We start from the raw sequence: 24,929 nt of genomic DNA, 5'->3' as shown, positions 1-24,929 counted from the left end.
AAAAAACACCATGCATGCATGCATGGATAACCTGTGGGGCAATAAATACCTTAAAAAGGAATTTGAATGAGCAAATAGGGGGAAACAGGTCCTTTTACAGTTACAAGCCAAGGGCTTCTAGCTAAAGCAACTGCTCTTTAGAGGATTTAAGCAGAAGATGAAGATTTCGCAAACAGATTTCAGCTCATGGAAATAAAGGTGGAACAGATCATCAAGCATTTTTCTTAAGATTCCATTAACAGGTTTCGGTTTCAAGTTTTATCTGTATAAGAAATGGATGTTAACGGTAAGTCTTCACCTCAATCGAACTGTGACCTATCTCCCTCATCAACTTTCTAGCCATAGCAAGTTCTCTAATTTGTAACGAGGCTTCAAATTCCCCAACTTCAGAATAAAAATTTGACACTTGCAAATAAATAGCAAAATCTTCCTGACCAAGTTCCATCAAGACCTTTGCCACTCTTTTACCCACTATTTCATTCTTGTGGACCCTACAACTCCGCAGCAATGAGCACCACATTACAGAATCACCCCCTCCTGGTGCCTGTTGCAATAACTCCACAGCTTCACTCACCAGACCTGCACGGCCTAAAAGATCTATCATACACGAAAAATGCTGCCGTTCTGGGAAAATGCCATAAGATTTCATTAAGTTAAACACGAACTTTCCTTCTTCAACCAATCCTGCATGGTTGCACCCATTTAAAACACATAAGAATGTCACCTTATCAGGTACTAAGCCCTTCCGGATCATTGCTTCCAACAGACGGACACTTTCACTGCCCAAACCATGACGGGCATATCCGTTGATTATAGATGCGAAGCAGAAAATGTTTGGCGAATGAAGTAATTCGAAAACATTGCGGGAGAGTTCAAATTGCCCACATCTTGAGTACACATCAATAAGAGAACATGAAACTGCGACATCAGATTCATAACCGAATTTTATAGCACAACAGTGCAATAGTCTGCAGCTGTCCAAACTCACCCAAGTAGACAGCGACAATGCTTTTAGTGTCGAAGAAAGAGTAATCTCATCAATCTTAATTCCTTCATCAACCATCAAACCAAACATCTCGAACACTTCATCAGTTATACCACAATGCAACAAGGAGGTTATTAATGAGTTACAGCACTCCAAAGTTCTCTTAGAAGCACTCCAATATATAGACAGGGAGCTTTCAATGTCGCCACATTTCCCATACATGTCAATTAACGCTGACTGAATATGAACACTCCCTGAATCAATACCTACTTTCGTTATAAAACAGTGGATTTGCCTCCCTAACAGAATATCCCTTCTTCTACTGGATAAACTCAAGAACCCCAAAAAGGAACGAATCGAAGGTTGTTTATCCCAGAAATGCATCCTACTAAATAACTCAATAGCATCACACAACAGATCGTTTTCTGCATATACAGAAATGATAGAGTTCCATGATATCACGTCTTCAATCGGAATTAACAAAAACGCTTTCCTAGCATCTACGAAATTCCCACAAGTAGAATAAAAGTCCACCAAAGCATTGACAACAAAATCATTGCATTCCACCCATCCAGCCTTAAGCACATGACAATGCAGCTGCTTTCCTTCATCAAGAAACCTCCCATTACAACAAGCTCGAATCAAATAACAAAAACTAAGTCCATTTGGCTCGACACCCTCCCATTTCATTTGGCCGTGCAACTCAAATAACTCCTCTAGTTTACCAAGTTCCAAAAACCCGTTTAACATCAAATTCCATACAGGTAAATTTCGTTCAGGCAATTGATCGAACAACTTCCAAACCACACCAACAAGTCCCATACGAAGATAAAGATTGACAAGTGAGCTCCCAATAAACAAATTGAATCCAAACCCAAGTGAAATCACCCTGCAATGTACTTGAATACCTTCTGTATAAAATCCCTCATTCCCACAAACAGTAATCACAGAAGAAAACGTGGGTCCAGTTTCTTTGATTTCACGTGATACCATTTCCTTATAAAGATACAGTGCTTGCTTTGGATTCCCATATCGACCGTGCCCAGAAATCAGCAAGTTATATGTAATGCTATCTCTTATAGACATTTGATCGAAAAAGTTTTGGGCATCGTCGATACGCCTGCCTTTGATTAATTCGTTAATTCTTTCATTATTGCAGTAAACACCCAGGTGAGGGTTTGGATCACAGTAGGATGCAAAGGTCTTGTAATTAGGTGGTGCTAAGATTGTCAACGTACGGACTGCTGATAAAAATCTACTACTAGGCCGCATTGATCGTGTAGCATTTCGATCACGTTGCCATGGACACAAAATATTTTGCAGGTACCCACCAGATAAGAACCAGAATCTATGGACAGTGGCTACCCCTCGGGCCGGGCTATTTTTCTCTCCGCCAAACTCGACCCAATTTATATATATATTGAGAGAGAACACGAAAATAGATGGACTGGCCGAACATACTTATCAAATTTCACATTATTTATAGGATAAATTACACGTTTAATACATAAATTATCACTTGTATTCCGTTTTAATACCTAAACTTTAATTTTTTTTTCAAAACTATACTTACCATTTAGTTTATATTTCAATTTGATATCTTGTCGTCAAAAACTTAACAACAACAATGACATGGAATTATTTTCCCTTTTCTTTTGATATTTCACGCATCTTATAATGTAAATTACATGTCAACGATGTCGTTAAGGTTTTAATGGTGGAGTATCAAATTGAAATATAAACTAAACATTATTTATGATTTAAAAAAAATTAAACTAAAATAGAACAAAAGTGATAGTTTAGGTACAAATATATAGTTTACCCTTATTTATATATAGATTTCCCTTAAAAGTTTAAATATAATATTTTAAATATTTATTTATTGAAGATAGAAGATAAGATTAAGAGACGCACACCGTTGCCATCCAAGTAACTCGTACGTGTCTTCGGTACACATCGTGTACGTTTATTTTTTTGTTGATAAAATTAGTATAATTTTACATTTTTTGTCCATATTTTTCATTTTCTTTCATTTTAACTCAACATTTAAAGTTTTGAACGATTTTTGTCATGTCAGCAGATTGCACATCCTGTAGGGCATACATTCCAGAGGATGTGTTTTACGTAACACGGTGCGTGCGTTTGTTCTTTTTTGATAAAATTTATATAATTTTTACATGTTTTTAGCATCTATTTTCCCTTTTATTTCCTTTTAGCTTAATTTTTAAAGTTCTGAGCGACTTTTGTCACGTCAGTAAAGACGAGTCTATATACCATACTTTTTAAAAGACGTTTTCCATGAAATACATTTTTATCTTATGTGGTAAAAAATGTCAATTCGAAAAATAATATAAAACTAAGTGTTAATTTTCTGTATATATTTGAGTTAAAAAAACCAAGACATTCTTGGATTTCTATGTACCCGATTTTGGGTTCCAATCTTTAAGGTTCAAATGCAACTATTTTCATTGCAGATATCCCACTTGACAGATACAATTCCTAAAATACAAAGGTGAAGCAATGGCAAAGGATGTTCCCAACTCTCATCATTGTGTAGTTTAAGATAACAGAATTAACGTAAATATGAGAATAATCATATCATTTTGCCAGAAAGCTTCCGGTCGAAAATCGGGGTATGCCGTTATATCGCAGAATTAACGTATATCGCTTGATACTAGCAGGTTGATGCAATGGCCGCCAAAACTGTAGCTATAAATTGCATCTGTGACTCTTCGTTGATTCTCGAGAAGAGGGGAACGTGAACGAATAGAGATTTGTGACCCTTCTGTTCGGCAAAGCGGAGAGAGTGATAGTAGACATAGTTGCATACGAAAAGGCCAGCGTCGTTGGATATCGTCGCATCATACCCCTTTTTCTGTAAGAACTTGAGAATCGCTTCAATGGAACAAGTCGTCTTCAAGAACCAAAAGATTCACCAAGTTAAACACAGTTTCCGAAAGACAAGAAAAGCAAACAAACTAATTGAAATTTAGGGATGCATGACTAGTTACGGATAGGCATCGATGGTGTCGGTAACACCAGGTGACCGTAGGCACGAGATAGGCTTCTTTGATGTAGTGGTGTGTAAAACATAAGAAATCTAAATGTACAGGAAGATCACAAAGTACCTCTCGTTTCCGCGAAATTCCTCCGTCGTCGGCAACAATGGGTTGTTGCCGCAGACATCAAAGGGAAATAATAAACACATGGATATAGATACTAATAGAATAATAGAGATTTTCTTAAGAACAAAAGAAGTGCATCCACCATAGGTTGCCATCCTAGCTCATCGGGACAAACGAAAGTAGCTTCGTTTACAGCCTGCTGTTCAAGGGCGAATTTCCGTGCTCCGCTGTCGACTCCCAAGTGAAGCTAAAGAAACAATAAAATTGAGGTCCATTAGATCAACAGATGTTTCATAGAACGCATGAAAGTTGACACTATCAATATTCAATAGCACGTACTCCGCATAATTCCTCTATAAATATATTTCCCCGGCCAGAGTTATTGGACGGTTATGGATGATAAACCATTTTTGATTAGCTGCAAAGAGCATTCAAAGCAAAACACAATGGAAAAGGATTAATGGAGACGACTGGACGTATCTTGTTCTAGTTTAATGCAAAAACCGAGAATCGACAAGCTGTCAATGGAATCAACATCACTAAACAACTTTAAAAATGTGAATTTCAGAAAGTTTCCATTTCTAAACAGCTAAATGAGCAAGATATGAGTAAATCTAAAGATATATAACAGAAATTGACCCATATCACATTTTTCTTTTTGTTGCCATTCCCTGAGGTGCCTGATTCCAGGACATTGTAAAGCTCCGGAAGAGCACCATCGCCTGCAGTCTCAAGAACGGTGCAACTCCCTAACGTAACACCGGGAGGCAACAACCTTTTACTCTGAACGAAACTCATCAGGTTATTAACTATAGTTTCCGTCGGATTTTCGGCAACTCCTCGGAACTTTTTAAATCCGGTTATGTGGATATTTACCTCCTTTCGTCCTCTAGACCCCATCTTGTCTTCGGCACAGATGCAATTCCCAATTCTCAGTAAACACTATCTGCAACGCCTGTCTATTTGCCGATCCCCAACGCCTGTGGAACACCAAACACAATAAAAAGCAAAATCTTACATCAGTAACAAGAATGTTACATCAATGGTCTTAAAAACCAGCAACAAGAAGAATCTAGCATTGGCCCCTTTAAAAAGGTCTTAAAAAGAAATTACAAGAATATGTCCTAAAGTATGCAATGAACCACTAAATATTCGGTCAAATAGAATCAAAACCCCCGTCTGAACACTACAAGAACAGAATCAAACACAAGTGGTCAAATTGAAAGACAGAAATAATGATTCCAAGTCCATTTAAGGAAAAGTAAATGTTCAATCAAAAACAGGACTTTAATGGAACAATGATTGTGTTGTTCCATATCACAATTTGACTAAAAAGTCAAACATAAACAGACTGAAAACTAATTGGTTTAAATCAATCAACCCACACTAATAAAACAATTACACAAGCGCAAAAACACCAGAATGTATTATCCAGAGTTTGGGATAATGATTCAAAGATGCAGAAGTTGAAGACAATCGAACATAAAATGTACCTGGTAATAGAAACAAGGTTTTGTCTCAGCTTCAAGTACTCCTTTGAATGAAACTGTCTCGAGCGTTTGACTAGATATGCAAAATGTATAACGCAATTTCCACGATCCTCGAATTTTTCTATTCCCTAAGGTTAGATGTTGAAGCAAACCCAGATACAGACACAACTCTGAACAGTGTTCCCCCCCGATACAGACAACTTTTGACAAATTGACCCTGAATTTAGCTTTCGTCAGCCTGGACCCTTAATTTTTTAATTATAATTGGATTAAATATTAATTTGATAAAAAAGAATTAGCATGATTAGTTTGACCCATCAATTATTTTATTTTAAATTTTAAAATAAAAGACAAATAACAGTAGCAAACACATTGAAGTCCTTATTAAAGTAAATTATTTAAATTAATCAACAATTAACTAATCTAATATGATGAGACACTAAATTCCTCAATCAAGGCCAAGAGTTCAAATCCTAATGCTTACTAATGGAACAAATTGAATTGGAAATGTCACCCCATATTAAACCTATGCAGTACCCAAATATTTAAAGTAGTTATCGAAAATGTTAACAAGGCATATTATAGCTACGCCACTCTTTTTATTAACAATTCAATCTAATTAAAAAGAAAAACAATTCAATAGAGAGTGACTAAAATAGAATGAAACGAATTCCATTAGTGATAAAAATGAAAAATTTTATAGTACAGTGATAAAACCTGGAACACGCTAATGTTGGAATTTACCCATTATTTTTTAGATCCATTTATACCTATTCAAACCCTCCAAGCATCGTGTGTGCTTTGGAGATTTGTACGGAAATCCCGCCATCGATGAGGTCTATTTTAGATCAACATAACAAATCCCTGTTAAAACTTAGTAGGGAAGAAGAAGAGAGCAAGCAAAGGAAATAAAGCTTTAAACCAACACCAAAGAGAAGACGAGCAAGATGATAATCCCAGTTCGTTGCTTCACATGTGGGAAGGTGTTTTCCCCTACTTCTTTCTTAAGTGGATATAGGTTTTTTTTTTTGGGTGAATTTGTAGCGCTTAAATTGTTTATTTGGATTTGGGTATTTGCAGGTTATAGGTAACAAATGGGACACCTACCTTGATCTTCTCCAGGCCGACTATACTGAAGGGTTTCCAACGATCTTCCTTTCTCTTATTTAATTTTTTTTCAACTGCATTGTTGCCATGAATATTCTGTTGTGTTTTCTCTTTTAAGTTGGGTGGATTTTTCTTTTCTTTTTGTTGTTGTTGCTTGATGAATATCTTTCTGGTGAAATAGCCGATAAGCTATCGATTGATGTTCATTCTATTGAATGGCACTCAATAATCTTTTTGATCCGGAAAATCTGATCTGAAATAAGATCAAATATGGATGGTTAAACCAAAAATATAAATCTTTTTCGATGAAATAGAGGTTACAACAAGGGACAGCTGAAATTACAAAATTTCATAATGCGTGGAATTAAATATTAATAGAAAATATTAAAAAAATCTAAATTACACGGGAATTTAAATTTTTCAGAGTATGATTGCACTCCTTCGGTCCATCCTTAGCTACAACTTCTGCAAGTTTAAATACCAACTTTCCACCTTGTACAAAACAAATGGTGAAAACTCTGGACTCGTATCATCAATTACAAGTTACTTCTCCTAGTGGAACGATTCATGTTGTAGAGAGTAGCCTTTGAGCTTAACTGACAACCCTTCTCCAAGTTTTCTTTCAACCATTAATCTTAGCTTTTATCAGTTTTCCACATTGTACCCGGTTATGCCAACTGACCCGGCTGGAATAAATACATGCATTTGATGCCCCTATTTACCTTTAAAGGGGTTGGGATTCTTGGTAGATGTGATAAAGAAGCATTCTATATTGCCACATTTTTCTTGCATAAATGTCTAGAACTAGACAATTACCCTTGTTTTCTATTCTGTCTGATTGGATGTTGTAGTGATTTGTGTGATCCAAAGCATGCACGATTAGGAACATTTTGAGGCGTGAGCGGAGTCATAAAAAAGGAGGGTGCTTGAAATATTCATTGTAGAATCAACACTGTTGAAAATTCGAGGGTGGATATGGTATGCTCGAGTGCTGGAGTTGGAGAGATATATTTGTAAAACAGGAAATGCTTTAGCAAAGGCCAGTTACATCCTAATTACATTTTTATTCTTAATTTAAATGGTATTAGTTGAGAATCCATTGAGTGATTTTAGTGGTAAAAAAGATCGTTGTTCTCACTAAAAGACCCGGGTTTGAACATAACAGATACTACATTGTAATCAATTTAGGAACCCCATTTCTACACCCACGTGGAGTATAGACACGTGTATCCAAGACATGCATTTGATAAAAATTGCGTTGCCAATTTGTGTGATTGTTTGGCATGCAGCGATGCTCTTGATGCTTTGGGATTGGTTCGATATTGTTGTAGGAGAATGCTTATGACTCATGTTGATCTCATTGAGAAGCTTCTGAACTACAACTGTAATCTCTCGTCTCTTTGCCCTGCACTCGAGTTTCTCTGCAATTTTTTTTGCGCCGGACTTGTTTGGTAACGGTTTCCGCTGACTCCGAATATTTGTTGCAGCACTGGAGAAGTCCGGGGCCAGTTGAGGAAAGTAGGAAACATGTGGAACTTACCCTGCAATGCCATGTTTCAGTTATGCGTCCGAAAAACAGTCTTCCTCTCAGCAGCATATGGAGGAAAAAAAGAAATAATGATAATAACATGACAATCATTTGTAAATGACACCGTACCTCACCTATTACATGCTTATATGTGAAATATAATTATATTCTAAAATAAAATATTAAAAATTGAAATAAAATTATCAATCATATATTTGAAATTAGTTGTATCCAAAGAAATATCAACAAAGATCAATAATGTGTTTTAATAATAAATTATCTTTTAAACATTGTAATTTAGTCGCTCAATTAAAATATTATTGCAATTAGGTCATTCATCATTAAATATTAGACTAAATAGTGATATGATTTGATTGTAGTCCCCCTAAGCTTATATATTCTATCAATTTAGTCATTATTTTAAACAATTCAATACATTTAACCTTTCATGTTTAAATTTTTTTATCATTTTGATATTTATTCTTCTCTTAAATTACATGTTCTTCTCCCACAGATATTATATCACTTTTCTATAATAATAATAGTTTAACATTAATTTATTAATGTTTTATGACATAATGTAGTTATTTGATTGTTGCTTTGATATAATGGATTCACTTGATTTAAAAGTATCGTAAAAATTACTAAATTGATAAAAAAAAATTAAATAAAAAAAGTTAAACTTATTGATTTGTTTCATATTAGGATCCAATTGATAAAAATATACAAATTTTATGATTAAAATTATTATTATATCAAGTCATGTTATACGTCTATTTCAATTTTAATGGTCAATGACTTGTTTGTAATAGTAATATTTTAATTTAGTGATTAAATTATAAAGTTTAGAAAAACGTGATCCATTTATTACACAACACATAAGTAAATGACCTAGTATGTATTTTACCCAAATATCTATCTATTGTTGAACGACTCTTTGTAATCTACTAAAAAAATCTAGTAGTACAATCTTTTCTGGTTGGTTTTGGCTCGCTCAGCTTCTTCATTGAAAATCCGAAGTGAAGAGAACTTCACTCTCTCTTCAAACTGGAACTGAAGAAAATTCAACATTTTTATTTTCAATGCAAATTCTAGCGTCACTCCCTGGCCTCAATCTCTTCTCTTCCCTTCCTTCAAACCCACGCCAAAACGACACCGCTTCATCCACTCCTTCTCCCTCCCCTCCGATCCCCATCCCCAAATATCCTCCTCCCCGTCCCCGAAATCCCCCTTCCAACCCCGCCCTCTCCTTCCCTCACCGACGCACCAACTACAGGAAACCCGTCAAGAAGGGAGTCATCCAATCCGACGGTGACCGATGCGTTATCGTTGGCGAAAACGGCGTCTCCTACAAGCTTCCCGGCGCTCCTTTCGAGTTCCAGTACAGTTACTCCGAGACCCCCAATGCCGAGCCCATAGCTATCAGGGAGCCGGCTCATTTCCCTTTCGCGCCGCCGACGATGCCGCGGCCTTGGACTGGGAAGGCTCCGTTGAAGAAATCAAAGAAGAAGATCCCGCTTTTCGATTCGTTTAACCCTCCTCCCCCTGATAAAAAGGGCGTGAAATTCGTGGAAATGCCCGGGCCGTTCCCATTCGGGAAGTATCCCAAGGAAGGGAGAACGAGAGAGGAGATATTAGGGGAACCGTTGAAGAAATGGGAGATTAAGATGCTGGTTAAACCTATGTTAGCAGATAACCGTCAGGTTAATCTCGGTGAGTTCTCGATACTATACGTGTTTTTTTAAAAAAGGTGTTTTGATTTGGAGATTAACGTTCTAATTAATTCTGTTTTTTGTGGACTTAGGGAGGGATGGATTGACGCATAACATGCTGGATTTGATACACACGCATTGGAAACGGCGTCGTGTTTGCAAAATTAAGTGCAAAGGAGTTCCCACCGTCGACATGGATAACGTTTGTCGTCATATTGAAGTAAATGCCTCTTTTAACACTCTTTCTGTTTTCAATTGTTTATGTTCCTTCAGAACCATGTTTCCTATTTGTATTTTTGTTCACAGAAGAGCATTGCCCTTTGGGTTTATATGTATACTCGTCTTAGTTTTGATAATAATGTCCGAACTAGCGCTTAGAGTATACTTTTTCAGGATGAAGTAGTAAGTTCGTTTATTTATTTGAATCCGAGATAATATTTCTTGCATACTTTGTTAGAAAAACATTAGTTTTCTGAAGTGTAAGACCCCTTATGAATTGGTTTAGAAGTTGAATCTCTCTTTCTGTGATTTTAGAGAATGCACCCCCACACTTTCTCCTTGAGAATGTAGATTCAGTATATTTTGATTGATTGCGCTGTTGGAAGAGAAACATATTCTGTTAGCCAGTTAGTTTCTTATACCCCCAGATCCAGTATTCACTTCAACAAACAAAGCTCTCAGGAAGTAAGTTGGCATCCGGCATTTGTTACAAGATGTGTTTATATGACTGTAGCTTTTAAGTGCAATATTTATTCAACCTTTTTATGTGTCCTTTTTAAAAAATTGCCTTTTATATTTGAATGGACATTTCACATTTCTTACTCAGGAAAATAGACAAACCTCTTATTTCCTTCTCTCTCAAGTTTACTCTTAACGTCAGGAAAAAACTGGGGGGAAAATCATTCACCGAGTCGGTGGTGTTGTTTATCTTTTCCGGGGACGAAACTACAACTATCGTACTCGTCCACAGTACCCAGTGATGCTTTGGAAACCAGCTACTCCAGTCTATCCAAAACTTATCCAAGAAGCTCCAGAAGGATTGACAAAAGCTGAAGCGGATCAGTTTCGGAAGAAAGGGAAATCACTTTTGCCCATATGTAAATTAGGTAATTGATTCAATCATGGTTTGCATTGTTGGCAATCTTGTGCATTTGTTGCTTGGTTTCTAGGGAGATTTTACCATATGCATTTGCCTTTTCCAGAAGTTAGTAACCTTTTTTTTGTTAATGTTGCAGCAAAAAATGGTGTGTATGCTTCCCTAGTGAAAGATGTTAGAGATGCTTTTGAAGGAAGCCCATTGGTAAAGATCGACTGCAAAGGGATGCATGCAAGTGACTACAAGAAGATAGGTGCTAAACTCAAGGTCTGTAACATTCTTTTGCTATTTCATGGGCTTTATAATTTTCTTTATTTTAATGCCTAAATTGGTTTGAAATTATGGAAGACTTGTTCGAGATTCATTTACCGAAACCAAGAGAATATAAAAACTTGCGGCACTAGTTTAACATTTTTTTAAATGCAAAAATTTGAGATAATAAGGATCTTGAATTCGTTCTTTGGAGGTTTGAGCTCAAATTACTATATTTAATGATAATGGAGGGACTAGTAAGTTAAAAATATAGATTTGCACTTAATTTTTGAATGAGATAATTTATTTTTATGCTAAAACATATGAATGCCACCAAGAACTTTTTCTTAATTGTATCTTCAAGTGTAATACTTATTATGCTTCTTAATTGTCCTGATTATTGACTGGCACTTAATACATACTCAAAATAATCGTGTATAAAAACATATGAAATACAAGAAACTATCATAGCCCAATGCAGTATTATCAAACTCAAGAGCCGCTTTAAAAATGTAAAGACCAAACACCCCCATATGTGGTGCTTAGCTGAACATGAGGTGTACAGACAAGATATGAGTTCAGAATAATATCAGTTAATTTTGGCCATTCTACTAATTTCTTTATGGGTTTCCTTATAAATGTGGCCTATCCTTTCTTATTTATCAGGAATTGGTTCCTTGCATTTTGTTATCTTTTGATGATGAACAAATTTTGATGTGGAGGGGACGAGAGTGGAAATCCATGTATGGGGACACTTCAACTTTACTTCCTGCTAAAGCTGACATTTCAGGTGGTATAGATAATTCAGGTATGCATTATAAAGAGTATTAGGGTACCTTGTGTATTGCTTTTTTTTTGAAAAGCATACTGAGATGGATGCCCTGAGGATTGCCCCAGATGATTTTTGTGACTGTTAGAAGTTCCCAAGGGATTCTATTTGTTATTTTGTGGAAAAATTAAGATATTGGGATGAAACATAATTATGTGGTGGGATATGTCATAGGTTTACAAGCAAGGCCTATCACAAACAGTGTCAGGGACCGAATGTTCAATTTGTAAAGAATATTTGTTGCAACTCATTTCTAGCTGTTTTATGATTTATGTATTCCAAATCAAATTCAAGAAAGTTTCTTCTGGCCATTACGAGTCAGGGCAGCATGACTCTAATACCATTCAAGTTATGTAGACAGTTACTTGACCAGATGACTGTTTGGATTCTGGGTAAAGGCTGTAATGTATGAGTATGCAGTCCCAGAATTTGGTAAATCTACAATGGCCTGTATTATATGCATGAGTATTCTGTCAAGAAGAATTTGGAAAAGTTGCTCTTTCCACATATAATATGGGCCATTGCAGCTTTTCCAAGTTCTTGACTGTATAGTCGATTGTCTTCTTAAAATTTGAGATTGATGTGGAGAAGGTGCTAGCCATCTTTTCTAGTTTCCCTGGATAAACTTGCTCGATTGTTATGTTCTGTTGTATTGCTGCTTGTTGCTTTGAAGTTCATTTTTAACAATGCAGATTCGACTTTCAATGACAATTGCTTATGCGTCGCAGCCAAGTCTAACAAGGATAACGGTACACCGGATGTCGCAGCCAAGTCTAACGATGATAGTGGTACACCGGATGCCAAAACGGTTGTATCTAGTCCAAAAATGATGTCCCTCTGGAAGCGTGCAATTGAGTCAAGCAAGGCATTGTTGTTGGAAGAGATTGCTCTGGGCCCAGATGCTCTTCTGGAAAAGGTGGAGGAATTTGAAGGGTTGTCACTGGCCACAGAGCATTCCTGTGAAGCATTAGTCTTGTCCGGTGAAGATGGTTCTTCTGGAAGTTCCTCGGCAGAGTTTGAAGGTGGTTCTTACGGTGAGGATTTTGGTGATGAAAATGATCTTTTCAGCAATGATGACATTGTTGAAGATGAATATTATAATGACGAATCATTTGAAGAGGTTGAAGAGGTCGATTCACTGATACCGCTAGGGTCATTACCTGTTGACAAGATTGCAGAAAGGCTCGGAAGGGAATCGAAAATGAAGTCGAAAAGGACAGATCATTAGCCAAGGTCACTAGGTCAGTCTGCTGATCTGCAATTTATGTAGTTATCTTGTATCTACTGATATTATTTTCACCATTACAAGCTGATTATACATGTCTCTAAAAGGCAAGCTGCATCTCCTATTGCATAGCTGTAGATTAAATGTATATCCCATTTGAGGACTTCAATTTCTCATAAATAAAAAATTTACTGTTTGAAGCATAATATATATTAAATACTGCTAATTATTTTATGTTTTACATGTTATGCTTCATCAGGGAAATGTTACATATCCATGCAGAATTCTACTCTTTTGACGTTAAAATATAATTCAAATGAAAATCAATTAAATTGTGTCGCCAACAAAAAGAGCTGTGGTAAAAATATCAAAAGCGTCTACTTGATGAATATGTTTTTATTTCTTTATTTTAAAAAAGGGACAAATCACTGGCATTTCTATATAGAAGTTAGGCACATAGCTAGGAAAATGGCAGGCCAGTCGGGGGGGGGGGGGGGGGGGAAATTCTTCACGAGCTTCCATCATATTATTTCCTGAATTAGGATCATTGCTACAATGTTTTGGGAAGATATCGAGAATATAATGTTATTTTAACTTTTCCGAGGAAGACGCAAGGATAAATCACTTTATGAGTAGGACGCAGAGATCACAATACGTCTTTCCTATCATTGACCTTTTTTTTACTCTACAAAGCTAAAGACGCATAACAATCCACGTTTCTTTCACCGGAAAATTAAAATCGGTTAGTGTTTCAAGCTTCTTTTCCTTGTCACTATAACAATGACCTTAATTTAAAAAATAATATAGGAAAATCTTTTTTTCTCACTGTCATATCTGGGCGAGAAAGTCGCACTTAGGGCAAGTTCTGTTGTGCGGCGGTTAAAAAACAACGTGACTGGTTAATCAAGTGACCGGTTATGTTATATTATTTAACCGAAAATATTAACAAATACAATAACATATTAGGTAGCGATTATATAATGTAATAGATATCGTTTATATAATAAAATAGATTAATTACTTAATTTGTTATTACAACATATTAGGTAAACGTCTAAAATGTTACCAAGGATAACATAACCGGTTAATTACTGGAAATATTATTAAGCACAATAACATATTAGGTAACGCTTATATAATAAAATAGGTTAATTACTTAATTTGTTATTACAACATATTAGTTAAACGCCTAAAATGTTATCAAGGATAACATAACCGGTTAATTACTGGAAACATTATCAAGCATAATAACATATTAGATAGCGCTTATGTAACATAATAGGTTGCACATTATTAAAGCTGATGGGGCCTTAGAAATCTGAAGATAACAAAATAGGTAATTACTTACTTAATTTGTTATCAATTATGATAAACTTACCTTAGAAATATATGTTAACAAAATTTAAATTACCTATTACATTAAAATACATACTGATTTTTTTTAAGGTTGTTAATAATGTAAACGGTAAAAAAAAATAGGTTCTACCTATTACATTAAAATAGCTACCGGTTTTTTAAGGTTGTTAATAATGTAAAAGGTAAAAAAAATAGCGCTACCTATTATATTAAAATACCTACCGGTTTTTTTGAAGGTTGCTAATAATGTAAACGGTAAAAAAAAATAGGCGCTACTTATTACATTAAACTACCTACCAGATATGTTGAAAGTATCGATTCCATTTAAATAAGTATCGACACTTTTGGAATTTAAAAGAAAAGCAATAATAGCGCCTATAAAATATCGATACTTTATAAAAATGTATCGATACATAACAATATAGCAGGTAAAAATATGAAAAAATCAGTTTTATTATGACAAAACCGGTAAAGAGCTACAGATATGTTAAAAGTATCGATATTTTTTGTACATGTATCAATATTTTACAATATAAAAGGTAAAAATATGACAAATTAGTTTCATTATGACAAAATCGGTAAAAAACTACCGGATATGTTGAAAGTATCGATACTTTATAAAAATGTATCGATACATAACAATATTAAAGTTAAAAATATGACAAAACCAGTTTTATTATGACAAAACCGGTAAAGAGCTACAAGATATGTTGAAAGTATCGATACTTTATAAAAATGTATCGATACTTTACAATATATAGGTAAAAATATGATAAAATCAGTTTCATTATGACAAAACCAGTAAAGAGCTACTGGATATGTTGAAAGTATCGATATTTTATAAAAATGTATCGATACTTTACAATATAACAGGTAAAAATATGACAAAACCAATTTCATTATGACAAAACCGGTAAAGAGCTACCTGATATGTTGAAAGTATCTATACTTTTTGTACATGTATCGATACTTTGTTGAAAGTTATGTAATTTATGTTTCAAAAAATTTTAACAGTGTTTTATGTTTTACACCTACAATATTAATTTAATAATTTCATTTACATAAAAAATTATTTGATTGTTTAGATATTTTATAAAATATTATTTAAAATTTAAATTTAATAATTTTAACCAAATATAATAATAAATATGTAATATCTATGTTTATTATTTTTAATTTAATAATAATAAATAACGTAACATAAAAATAAATCATTAGACGCATATAATTACTAAATTAATATCTTAAAACTCACTCAAAAGATAACCTTAAATTAATTTTTTTTACAGTGAAATAAGTATGGACACTTATATATATGTATCGATACTTATTGATAACCAAAGTTTACCGGTTACCAAAGTTTTTAATAGTTTTTCATGTTTTCTACCTACAACATTATTAGTCTGTCAACATAATAGGTAGCGCTAAACCGAATTTATTAAATATCTTTTAATATATCAAGTAACACCGTATATTAATCGTATATTAATCCGTCTTTCCTGAGACAAACCCGCACTTAGGTGGTAGTTTGGGAGTTAGTTATCAAGGCTAACATTGCATATAAACTTATAATTAATTTCTAATGATGAATGAATGATGAAGGTTTTTTTTTTAAAAAATCTCTATGAATTCTCATTTTTTAAAAGAAAATAGTATTAGAGCTAATTTCAATTAAAATTCTCAAGAGATTATTTTACTGATATTTTTTCTCTAATATTAAATTTCATCTTTTTTGTTTAATATAATATTGGTACATGTTTGACTTTTATTTCGTTATCAATAAAGTATTTAAAATTTTATTACGTTATTATTTTAAGGTAATCCTGTTAATGGCTTTTGAAAATCTCTGTCAACCAATAATTACTTAGCTCTCGTGACGTTAATTTTTAATTAATATTAACATTTTATAATAAAAAAATACACTAACTTTCAAATTTTCTAAAAATCCTATATTTTATAGTTTCCCAAAACCTCCTAAATTCATAAATCTCTAAACTTATAAATCCACTTAAACAGCCAGAGATCCGTTGACGAGCAAGGATTGGGCGGTTCAGTTTTGGTTCGAGCAGTGGTGTAATCTCACTAACAAGAACGAACATGCAATGATTGAGTGAAAAAAAAATGATCTCGTCCGACCGGGTTAACGATTAAGTGTTACAATTATTTTGTTTGGGACGATAACGTGCAAAGATAATGGGACGATCGATCAGTCAGAATCCGGCGATAAAAGGGATGACCGACGGTGGTTGATTCAACAGTGACGTGTGAAATTTAGAGTTTTGGGGTTTACGAATGATTTTGAGTAATTTAAAGATTTCAGGGATTTAAAAGGTGTTAAAAGATGGGCAGAATGGCAGTTAAATACGTAGAAATACCTATTGTTACTCATAGGCTTAGTGTGAAGGATTGTACCCCTCTCATTGATAGAATTACTGCTAGGCTTCATAGCTGCTCTTCTAAGCATGCTGGGAATTTAATAAGTGAATTTTAATCTCCAAAACTACTGATGTGTGGCCCCATGTCACCAAGCTTATATTGTACCCAAAGATGAGTGTTTTCAGGGCTTACAAATATCTCTTGTATCATCTCTTTAATAACAATTAACCGTATATGATCCAAAAATTTAATTATTGTTTTATAATCTTAAAAACTTCGATAGTCTAACGAGAAACTTATAAAACGAGACCAAAATGGAAGAATGTAAATACGGCTTCGTATAGATGGAAACTTCAGTTGTTAGTTGGTCGTAACTACTATTGCACTGTTGTATTTTAGTACTGGTTTACTGTTTTCTTGAATAAATAATACAACACATTTATAAAACCAAAATTATAAAATAGTTTTTTTAGTACTATTATATGTCCTAAATATTTTTTTAAAGTAAAAACTCTAACAAAAGGATAATATATATATACACGTAAGTATATTGAAATATAACTACGAGATCAATGTATACTAAATAAAGTTTACATGGTTTTGACAGTTGTATAAAAATTTTATTTTAACAAATTACGGATAACTACAGGTTTGTTTTTGCATAAGGATGTTGAAACTTCTTTGGTTTACTTATTTATTATTAAATCTTTTTCAATATATATATATATAATTCAATCGTAAGTGAAGATTACAATTCTCGAGACCGTCGTTATCTCATGGTTGGCAATTCATTTGGTCTGGTTTTTCGGATAAAATCTTTGTTTCTCGAGAATAAAAATCTTCCTCTAAATTTCAACAACAAATAACAAAAATTCAATTCAAAAAACAAAATATATAACTATTTTCATTTCTATTATTGTTGTTATTGTCATGGTCGCCGTCGTGGTTATCATTATTATTGTCATTGTCATTGTCATTGCAGTTTTCTGGAATTTGAAGACATTCTGAAGGTTCCGAAGCTCATCGACCACCTCCGCTACCTTTCCGTCGGCACACCGGTCTCGTGCCCTGCATTGGCCTCCCCTCTTCCCCAGCCGGCTTCATAAAATAATTCCCTCCGGTCAAAGGTAAATTATAAGCGTCTTTATCTATAACATTCGTCTGGATTTTGATAATATATTTCTGAAAAAGATGTTACATTTGTCTTCATCTAAATTCATCGACAAAATTATGAGATAACCAAGGTAGCAAGTAGGATTAAATTTCATGAGTTTTGTTGTACAGGATCCTCAACACATTTTTGGAAGCCAATCATGACTGCCGAAACCACCGCCACCTCAAGCTACTGGTTGAATTGGAGGTTCTTCGTCTGTGGAGCTTTCATCTTGTTCTACTTGGTCGTGGCCACAATTTTAATTTCAAAATTCGAAGGCCGGAAAAGGTCGAATCATCGAGGTACAGGAAACCAGACGGCAAGTCCCGGGGAGGTATATAAGGAGGAAGCTTGGAATACAAGTCTCAAAAGCATTCATCCCGCTTGGCTGCTCGGGTTTCGGATGTTGGCTTTCATCACGCTCTTAACGTTGCTCGTGCTCAATGTCGCCATCGACGGATTCAGCATTTTCTTCTTTTATACTCAGTGAGTATATATCTCTACAGCTTACATATTCTGCATTGATTGTAGTTCTGTTCTACCATTGTGGACGTGCCTGATGATGTATTCTCTATATGTTCCTGAACAGGTGGACATTTACTTTGGTCACGACATACTTTATGGTATTTCTCTGATATGTTCATTTCGAAGTACGATAATTCATCGGTTTTCAATTGCTGATCTTCTCTGTTTTGATTGCAGCTTGGATGTGTAATCTCCATATACGGATGTCAAAAACACTGGGCACAAGCTCGTTGTGATACCGTCGATCGTGTAAGTTCAGATACCGAGCAGGGCGCCCATGAATCCAATGAGTCTGACCTTTCGGATGACCGCGAGATAGCCGACCGATGGATTTATGCATTTCAAATTATGTATCAAGTATGTTTTTCCTTTTTTCTAATCAGTTTCCAAAAAGTTGTGCAAAATAGCTGAACATCATCTTAACTGCCTTTGCACAGGCTTCTGCAGGTGCATCAATGCTCACTGATTTAGTATTTTGGATGATTCTGTTTCCATTTCTAAATTCGATACCGTACGGTGTCGATTTGGTAAGTACGAGTCCGTTAACTCGAATTGTCCCGAGTGTTTTTCTCTTCTGTTCAGAACTTGTGTTGATGTGCATATGACTGGATCCATTTTTTTACTGCAGATGCTTATTATCTGTATGCACTCTGTCAATGCTGCTTTCCTACTCTGTGACTCAATTTTGAATTGCATGGTGAGTTTTACTTATAATGCTCATAGTGGCATCTCATTTCGAGTATCTTTCCGATCGATTACGAAGCTGATTTTACTGTTTTCCGTCACAGCGGTTCCCATTTTTCCGAATTGCATATTTTTTCTTATGGACCAGCATCTTCGTTATATTCCAATGGCTCGTCCATGCTTATTATAACCTTTGGTATAGTTCCATATCTGTCTTACGATTTTTATCTCTGTGTTGTCAAAGGTTTTATTCTCACATTGTGGCATCCATCTCTTTGCAGGTGGCCATATCCATTCCTTGACTTGACACCGTTTTATGCTCCGTTCTGGTACACATTTTAATCTTCATGCACGACGTATGTTCTACATGTACATTCCTAACCGTGTCTCCGTTGCTATGTCGGTCTGAACAGGTACCTTGCAGTCGGAACGATGCACTTACCGGCCTATGGCGCATTTGCTTTTGTAGTTAAATTCAAAGAATTTTCTTTCTCAAGGTTGTTCCCTGACTCCTACCGGAAACTCACGTAAAATATAGGTGATCATCGGTGTAGAAATTCTGGGCTAACACCGACAGCTACTGTATTCAATTAGCTAGCAGGAAGAGTACAAAAACTTGGTGTTCATGAAATTGCAAGCTGTAGAATCCCCGTTAGGCAGTTTTATCAAATACCAGGATCTTATTTGTACAATAACTTATAGGTTCTTCGGTGATATTTACCGGAGAAATATGTGTGTGAGGCGTGTATGTTCTTCCCTCAGCTATGCCAACGTGAAATAAAATCCCCAAGGCAAGCAGGGTTTCTGTAAATTAAATCAATTAAATAGATTCTATTCATGCATCTGCACTAGATCTGCGTGTCATATCTCCGTTTTTTTTATTCTCTGTTGAAGAAATTATTATATCATACAGTGTCGTGGACAAAATTCATTTCAGGACTAGGGGTGTAAATGATTTGAGCCCAAAAGAATAAAGTTATGTTCGTGTTCATTTATTTAGTTGTAAATGTGTTTATGTTTGGTTCGTGTTCATTTAAATTTTTAATATCGTATTCGTTTGTTTATATTTGAAAGTGTTCGTGTTCATTCGTTTAATGTTCTCGAACATGTTCGTTTAATATTCGCGATCATGTTCGTTTAGGCATTTAGTGTTCACGAATATATTCGTTTATATATTCAGAAATTAAACAAAACCAACTAAATAAATCTTATATAACATCTACAACAACAATAAAATACAATCTTTAAGCTCCAAATTTCACCATATGTTCAATTTAGTCCATATATTCACCAATGTTAAAAAGTAAAAAAAAAATTAAACGAGCTTCTAAACGACTTATAAACAAACTATTAAACGAGCTTGTTAATAAACATGAATGAACAAGTTGATAAACAAGTTTGTTCATGAACGTAAAAGAACCGAACACACATCTATTCATATTCATTTATTAAATTAATATAAAACTTTTATTTAAATTTAATTATTTAACTTAACAAATAAACATATAAAAAAATGATTCACGAACTATTGCTCAGACGCTATATTCATTTATGTCCTATCTACGACACTAATGCTTAATCTTTGCTTAAACTACCTGAGCACCTAAAAGTTAGGTATACTTAATCTCAAAAAAATGTATTGTATTTCTTTAATAATTAATATAGAGTACAGATGAATTAAGCAGTTACGAAAAACTGGAAAAATACAAAAATGATGGTGTATTTATGAGATTAAGATGAGCCACAAGACGACAACAAGTATGCATGCACTATCGCTATATACACATGACTTAGTTTCTAGATTCTGCTCACGAAAACGTGAATATTGACGACAACAAGGAACAATCGTCATTAAATTACATGGTTTATAAATAATCTCCTGTCTCGCCCTCTAAAATCTCACTAAATACATTTGGTTTTAATTTCACAGATTACGATGAAGAATGAAGAAGAAGCTGAAATTCGAGGGGATGTCTTAGAATCCATCCTCTGTCACGTTCCTCTCATCAATCTCCTCCCAGCCAGCCACGTCTCCAAATCGTGGAACCACGCCGTCTTCTCCTCTCTCCGCCACTTCAACCACCCCAAACCCTGGCTTATTGTCCACTCTCGGAACTCACGCCCTCCGTACTCCGCTGCTGGCACCGTCGCCTACGACCCACGATCCAACATATGGGTTCGTCTCCACACCCGAAACCCACCCTTGGATTACGCCTCAGTTCTCCGCTCCTCCAACTCCACCCTCCTCTACGTGCTTTCTCTCTCTAAATTATCCTTCTCTTTCGACCCGCTCCACTTGACGTGGCACCACGTGGACCCACCCCTTGTTTGGCGAACCGACCCTATCGTCGCCATGGTTGGCAGCCGAATCTTTATTGCCGGCGGTACATGCGACTTCGAGGACGATCCACTCTCGGTCGAAATCTACGACGTCGACGCTCGCAGGTGGTACACGTGTGAGTCCATGCCAGCAATCCTCAGAGGCTCCGCATCTTCCACGTGGCTCTCCGTCGCAGCCAGTTCTAAAACACTGTTCGTCATGGACAAAAGTTCCGGTTCTACGTATTCTTTCGATCCCACTTCCAGGATTTGGTCGGGACCGTTCAATTTGCATCACGATCAGAACATTTTCTTTTCAGCGATTGGGTTGTCACGAGACAAGCTGACAATGGTGGGTTTACTCGGAAACTCCGAGAATGTTAGAGAGATCAAAATGTGGGAACTAAAGGGAGAATCGTTTGATGTTTGTAAAGAAATCGCGGTGATGCCGAAAGACATGGTGGAAAAGTTGAAAGGGGAACATGCAAGTTTAAATTCAATAAATATATGTTGGATGGCTGATTTTTTGTATATATACAATCCCCAAGAGCCCGAGGAATTGGTGATGTGGGAGATTTTCGGTGAAGGGCTTTGCCGGTGGAGAAGTTTAAAGAACGCGGCGGTGAATGATCGGAGTAGGGTGGCGGAGAAGATGGTGCTTACGTGCGCCGACGTGGGGTTGGGTGATCTAGGGAAAGCGGTGGGGTCAGAGAATGTGCGTTTCAGTATTCTTAGTGATGGGATTTTACAGTGATTATCTGAACAGTTTGTTTAGTACGATGTATTTATTTAATAAATACAAATTTATTAATAAATTATTATTATTTTAATTTAACTTAAATTTAAGTAAATGTTATTCCTTATTTAAATTTATAATTTTTTTTACTAATCAAACTACTCAAATGGTTAAAGATTTATTGTTGTAAATTGGATTTTGAGTTTGAATACTACGTATATAAAATATAATGTTTATTATCAAAATATTAAAAAAAATTAAACAAATATTATTTTATATTCATTCCAAATTTATTAAAAAATTTGTAAAATTTTGGATCATGACACAGAGACAATGGAACATACTTGTACTCATTTACTAGGCTGAAGTATTAGATTAATCACCATCATTTGTGTACTATATAAATTAGCCCAAACCCTCTAACCATTGGACTCTTGGATCCTACATAAGACTTCAATTTGCTTATCATAAAATGCCCAAACTATTGGACTCTTGGATCCTACATAAGACTTCAATTTGCTTATCATAAAATGCCCAAACTCAAAAGTTGATAATTGAGTACAAATCAATTTATCTCAATAATTAAATGAATTGTTATTATTTTTAAAGGTAATGAGTTCGAGTATCAGAGACTGTAATGATGATTTGATGTTCATTATTAAATGGTTGAGAATATTTAGAACAAATATTACTTTGTAATCACCTTAATTTAATAAAAAAATGATAATTAGATTTATGTATAAATTATCTTCAAATTTATACAAGATAAAATACGCGTGTTGTATGCTTTATTTACATAATTTATTTATTTCAAATTTTGAGTTAATTGAAAATTTTAACCATTTATTTTATATAAAAAATTTTAACAGTTAATTATAAAGTAATATAGATAAAATTATCGAATGACATAATATAGTTACTAGAATAGTTTAAAATTTTACATACATGAAAATATAATTATATTAATAAATCCAACAATCAAATAATTAAAATGTTCATCACATAAAAATTACAAAAATATATGAAATTACTTTAAAAATTGCACGTGACCTGTCAAGAAACTTACCTGCAAAATATAAGTATTTTTCTTTTCTGCTCATAGATATTATATTGTTCGCTTTCTCATCACAATCTCATGCATCTCTTCAGTCCAATCACCGAACTTTCAACGATCTCTAAAAAAAAAACCCAAATTTTATAAACTTTTTGCAATTCAAATAAAGTTTTCGTTTCCACTGTTTTGAAAAGAAAAGAGAAATGAAAAACGAAAACTGAAAAACAGTGTTTTCTACTACGTTGTCTGCTGCATCTGTTTATGTGTCGACCTTGGCCTTTTGTTTTGGCCTCTGTTTGTTTGGTTCTTTCTTCCTTTGTTTGATTGATTTTCATTTTTCTTTTTTGGGTTTAAAGGTAAATTAAAAAGGCGAAAGCAATAGAAAAAAAGTTTTCTGAAAGATAATGGTGGTGGAATCAGTTGTGAAGAGCAAGGAAGAGCTAGAAGCCAAGAGCAAAACTACATGGAATTTGTGGGGATCATCCAAAATGTTTAGTGATCGAATGCCAGTATTCCCAGATCTCTAGGTGTTGGATCATAAACTTGATCCATTATGGGAGCCTAAACCCAAACCCAAACTAAATTGATGTCATTACTTACATCATTTAATTAAAGAAGTCATTGCTTACATCATTTAATTAATGATGTCATTGCTTACATCAATTTAGTTAGGTGAGAGTTAGATATTTGTTGAATTTGTAATGGTTTAAATTAGTTTATTTGTGTGGTGTAGGATTGTTCTTGAGTAGTATAAATGCCCCTTCCCATTTTAGTTTTAAGCATCAAGAAAAATTAAGAGCTTCTAAGTGAGTGAAGAAGCAAAGTCTTATAAGAGTGAGTTGTAGTTCTTGTTTTTGAGTGAGAGTACTCTTGTAATATTTGTTTGAGTTTCAATAAAAGTTGTTTGTGTGAGTGTTTTATTTCCAACAAAGTGGCATCAGAGAGAGTTGGAAAGATCGAAGGTCTCGACGAGAGGAAAACGACGCCGCCAGAATTTTCTCAATCTGAGTTCTGACGCACCGCCACGCACCGTCGGAAGACTGCTGCCAGAAAATCGAGTTGACTCACCGAGTTGAGCCGAGTCAGCCGAGTTGGAGCCCTTGACCGAGTTGTCCAAGTCCCTCCAAAGTTTTTTTTTTCATCGTTCCGGATTCATCCGTGCAATCGGATTTTACAAAATCTCATTATATTGAGAGATATGGCAAATGGTATGGCACCATTCCAAGTTCCGACACTCAACAACAACAACTACGACAATTGGAGTATCAAAATGAAGGCACTTCTTGGATCACAAGATGTGTGGGATATCATAGAGAAAGGCTATAACGAGCCTGCGGATGATGATGCTTTTGCTACTCTTACACCAGATCAAAAGAC

At 34.9% G+C, this 24,929-nt stretch overlaps 6 protein-coding genes and 1 long non-coding RNA gene across 8 annotated transcripts; 5 read left to right on the top strand and 2 right to left on the bottom strand.

Moving 5' to 3' along the window:
- Positions 1-46: 46 nt before the first annotated feature.
- LOC120171263 (pentatricopeptide repeat-containing protein At5g27110-like) lies at positions 47-2,342 on the bottom strand. The gene has a single exon (XM_039178998.1). It carries the CDS (start codon positions 2,255-2,257, stop codon positions 281-283), a length of 1,977 nt encoding a protein of 658 aa, XP_039034929.1. The 5' UTR covers positions 2,258-2,342; the 3' UTR covers positions 47-280.
- Positions 2,343-3,621: 1,279 nt separating this feature from the next.
- On the bottom strand, positions 3,622-5,025 carry LOC120171293 (pyrrolidone-carboxylate peptidase-like). Its single transcript, XM_039179017.1, has 4 exons — positions 4,750-5,025; positions 4,253-4,357; positions 4,114-4,161; positions 3,622-3,899 (listed from the first exon to the last, which is right to left on the bottom strand). Exons 1-4 carry the CDS (start codon positions 5,008-5,010, stop codon positions 3,660-3,662), a joined length of 654 nt encoding a protein of 217 aa, XP_039034948.1. The 5' UTR covers positions 5,011-5,025; the 3' UTR covers positions 3,622-3,659.
- Positions 5,026-6,520: 1,495 nt separating this feature from the next.
- Positions 6,521-8,297, top strand: LOC120167111 (DNA-directed RNA polymerase subunit 10-like protein). The gene is made up of 4 exons (XM_039176221.1): positions 6,521-6,583; positions 6,681-6,739; positions 7,997-8,091; positions 8,195-8,297. The coding sequence occupies exons 1-4, from the start codon at positions 6,548-6,550 to the stop codon at positions 8,218-8,220; spliced, it is 216 nt and encodes a 71-aa protein (XP_039032152.1). The 5' UTR covers positions 6,521-6,547; the 3' UTR covers positions 8,221-8,297.
- A 920-nt stretch (positions 8,298-9,217) lies between these two features.
- LOC120171247 (CRS2-associated factor 2, chloroplastic-like) lies at positions 9,218-13,583 on the top strand. Of its 2 annotated transcripts, none has more exons than XM_039178990.1 (6): positions 9,218-9,948; positions 10,040-10,167; positions 10,918-11,053; positions 11,183-11,310; positions 11,962-12,103; positions 12,892-13,583. In XM_039178990.1, exons 1-6 carry the CDS (start codon positions 9,318-9,320, stop codon positions 13,350-13,352), a joined length of 1,626 nt encoding a protein of 541 aa, XP_039034921.1. In that variant the 5' UTR covers positions 9,218-9,317; the 3' UTR covers positions 13,353-13,583. The 2 variants fall into 2 exon arrangements, with proteins under 2 accessions (XP_039034921.1, XP_039034915.1); XM_039178984.1 differs by having other exon boundaries at positions 10,828-11,053.
- A 4,984-nt stretch (positions 13,584-18,567) lies between these two features.
- LOC120167792 lies at positions 18,568-19,025 on the top strand. The gene is made up of 3 exons (XR_005520075.1): positions 18,568-18,720; positions 18,824-18,857; positions 18,937-19,025. It is a non-coding gene; the product is annotated as an uncharacterized LOC120167792 (long non-coding RNA).
- Positions 19,026-19,199: 174 nt separating this feature from the next.
- LOC120167455 lies at positions 19,200-20,089 on the top strand. The gene is made up of 5 exons (XM_039176465.1): positions 19,200-19,286; positions 19,388-19,456; positions 19,548-19,639; positions 19,725-19,772; positions 19,857-20,089. The coding sequence occupies exons 1-5, from the start codon at positions 19,215-19,217 to the stop codon at positions 19,972-19,974; spliced, it is 399 nt and encodes a 132-aa protein (XP_039032396.1). The 5' UTR covers positions 19,200-19,214; the 3' UTR covers positions 19,975-20,089.
- Positions 20,090-21,326: 1,237 nt separating this feature from the next.
- On the top strand, positions 21,327-22,544 carry LOC120171237 (F-box/kelch-repeat protein At1g23390). Its single transcript, XM_039178977.1, has one exon. It carries the CDS (start codon positions 21,380-21,382, stop codon positions 22,514-22,516), a length of 1,137 nt encoding a protein of 378 aa, XP_039034908.1. The 5' UTR covers positions 21,327-21,379; the 3' UTR covers positions 22,517-22,544.
- The last annotated feature ends 2,385 nt before the right edge of the window (positions 22,545-24,929 follow it).

This window comes from Hibiscus syriacus, unplaced genomic scaffold (assembly GCF_006381635.1).
Source record: "Hibiscus syriacus cultivar Baekdansim isolate YM2019G1 unplaced genomic scaffold, ASM638163v2 tig00003041_pilon, whole genome shotgun sequence".
NCBI lineage: Eukaryota > Viridiplantae > Streptophyta > Magnoliopsida > Malvales > Malvaceae > Hibiscus > Hibiscus syriacus.
This window is presented reverse-complemented; position numbering and strand designations above follow the sequence as displayed.

Excerpts from the sequence above, each read along its gene's own strand:
- LOC120171237 (XM_039178977.1), top strand. The coding sequence starts at position 21,380 with ATGAAGAATGAAGAAGAAGCTGAAATTCGAGGGGATGTCTTAGAATCC.
- LOC120171293 (XM_039179017.1), bottom strand. The coding sequence starts at position 5,010 with ATGGGGTCTAGAGGACGAAAGGAGGTAAATATCCACATAACCGGATTT. Across the intron at positions 4,162-4,252 it reads AGCTAGGATGGCAACCTATG|CAACAACCCATTGTTGCCGA; the intron begins GTGGATGCACTT and ends TGATGTCTGCGG. Across the intron at positions 3,900-4,113 it reads GAATTTCGCGGAAACGAGAG|ACGACTTGTTCCATTGAAGC; the intron begins GTACTTTGTGAT and ends TGGTTCTTGAAG.
- LOC120171247 (XM_039178984.1), top strand. The coding sequence starts at position 9,318 with ATGCAAATTCTAGCGTCACTCCCTGGCCTCAATCTCTTCTCTTCCCTT. Across the intron at positions 10,168-10,827 it reads ACGTTTGTCGTCATATTGAA|GAAAAAACTGGGGGGAAAAT; the intron begins GTAAATGCCTCT and ends TCTTAACGTCAG. Across the intron at positions 12,104-12,891 it reads AGGTGGTATAGATAATTCAG|CCAAGTCTAACGATGATAGT; the intron begins GTATGCATTATA and ends CGGATGTCGCAG.
- LOC120167111 (XM_039176221.1), top strand. The coding sequence starts at position 6,548 with ATGATAATCCCAGTTCGTTGCTTCACATGTGGGAAG. Across the intron at positions 6,584-6,680 it reads GTTGCTTCACATGTGGGAAG|GTTATAGGTAACAAATGGGA; the intron begins GTGTTTTCCCCT and ends GGGTATTTGCAG. Across the intron at positions 8,092-8,194 it reads GAAGCTTCTGAACTACAACT|CACTGGAGAAGTCCGGGGCC; the intron begins GTAATCTCTCGT and ends TATTTGTTGCAG.
- LOC120171263 (XM_039178998.1), bottom strand. The coding sequence starts at position 2,257 with ATGCGGCCTAGTAGTAGATTTTTATCAGCAGTCCGTACGTTGACAATC.
- LOC120167455 (XM_039176465.1), top strand. The coding sequence starts at position 19,215 with ATGCTCACTGATTTAGTATTTTGGATGATTCTGTTTCCATTTCTAAAT. Across the intron at positions 19,287-19,387 it reads TACCGTACGGTGTCGATTTG|ATGCTTATTATCTGTATGCA; the intron begins GTAAGTACGAGT and ends TTTTTACTGCAG. Across the intron at positions 19,773-19,856 it reads CCGTTTTATGCTCCGTTCTG|GTACCTTGCAGTCGGAACGA; the intron begins GTACACATTTTA and ends CGGTCTGAACAG.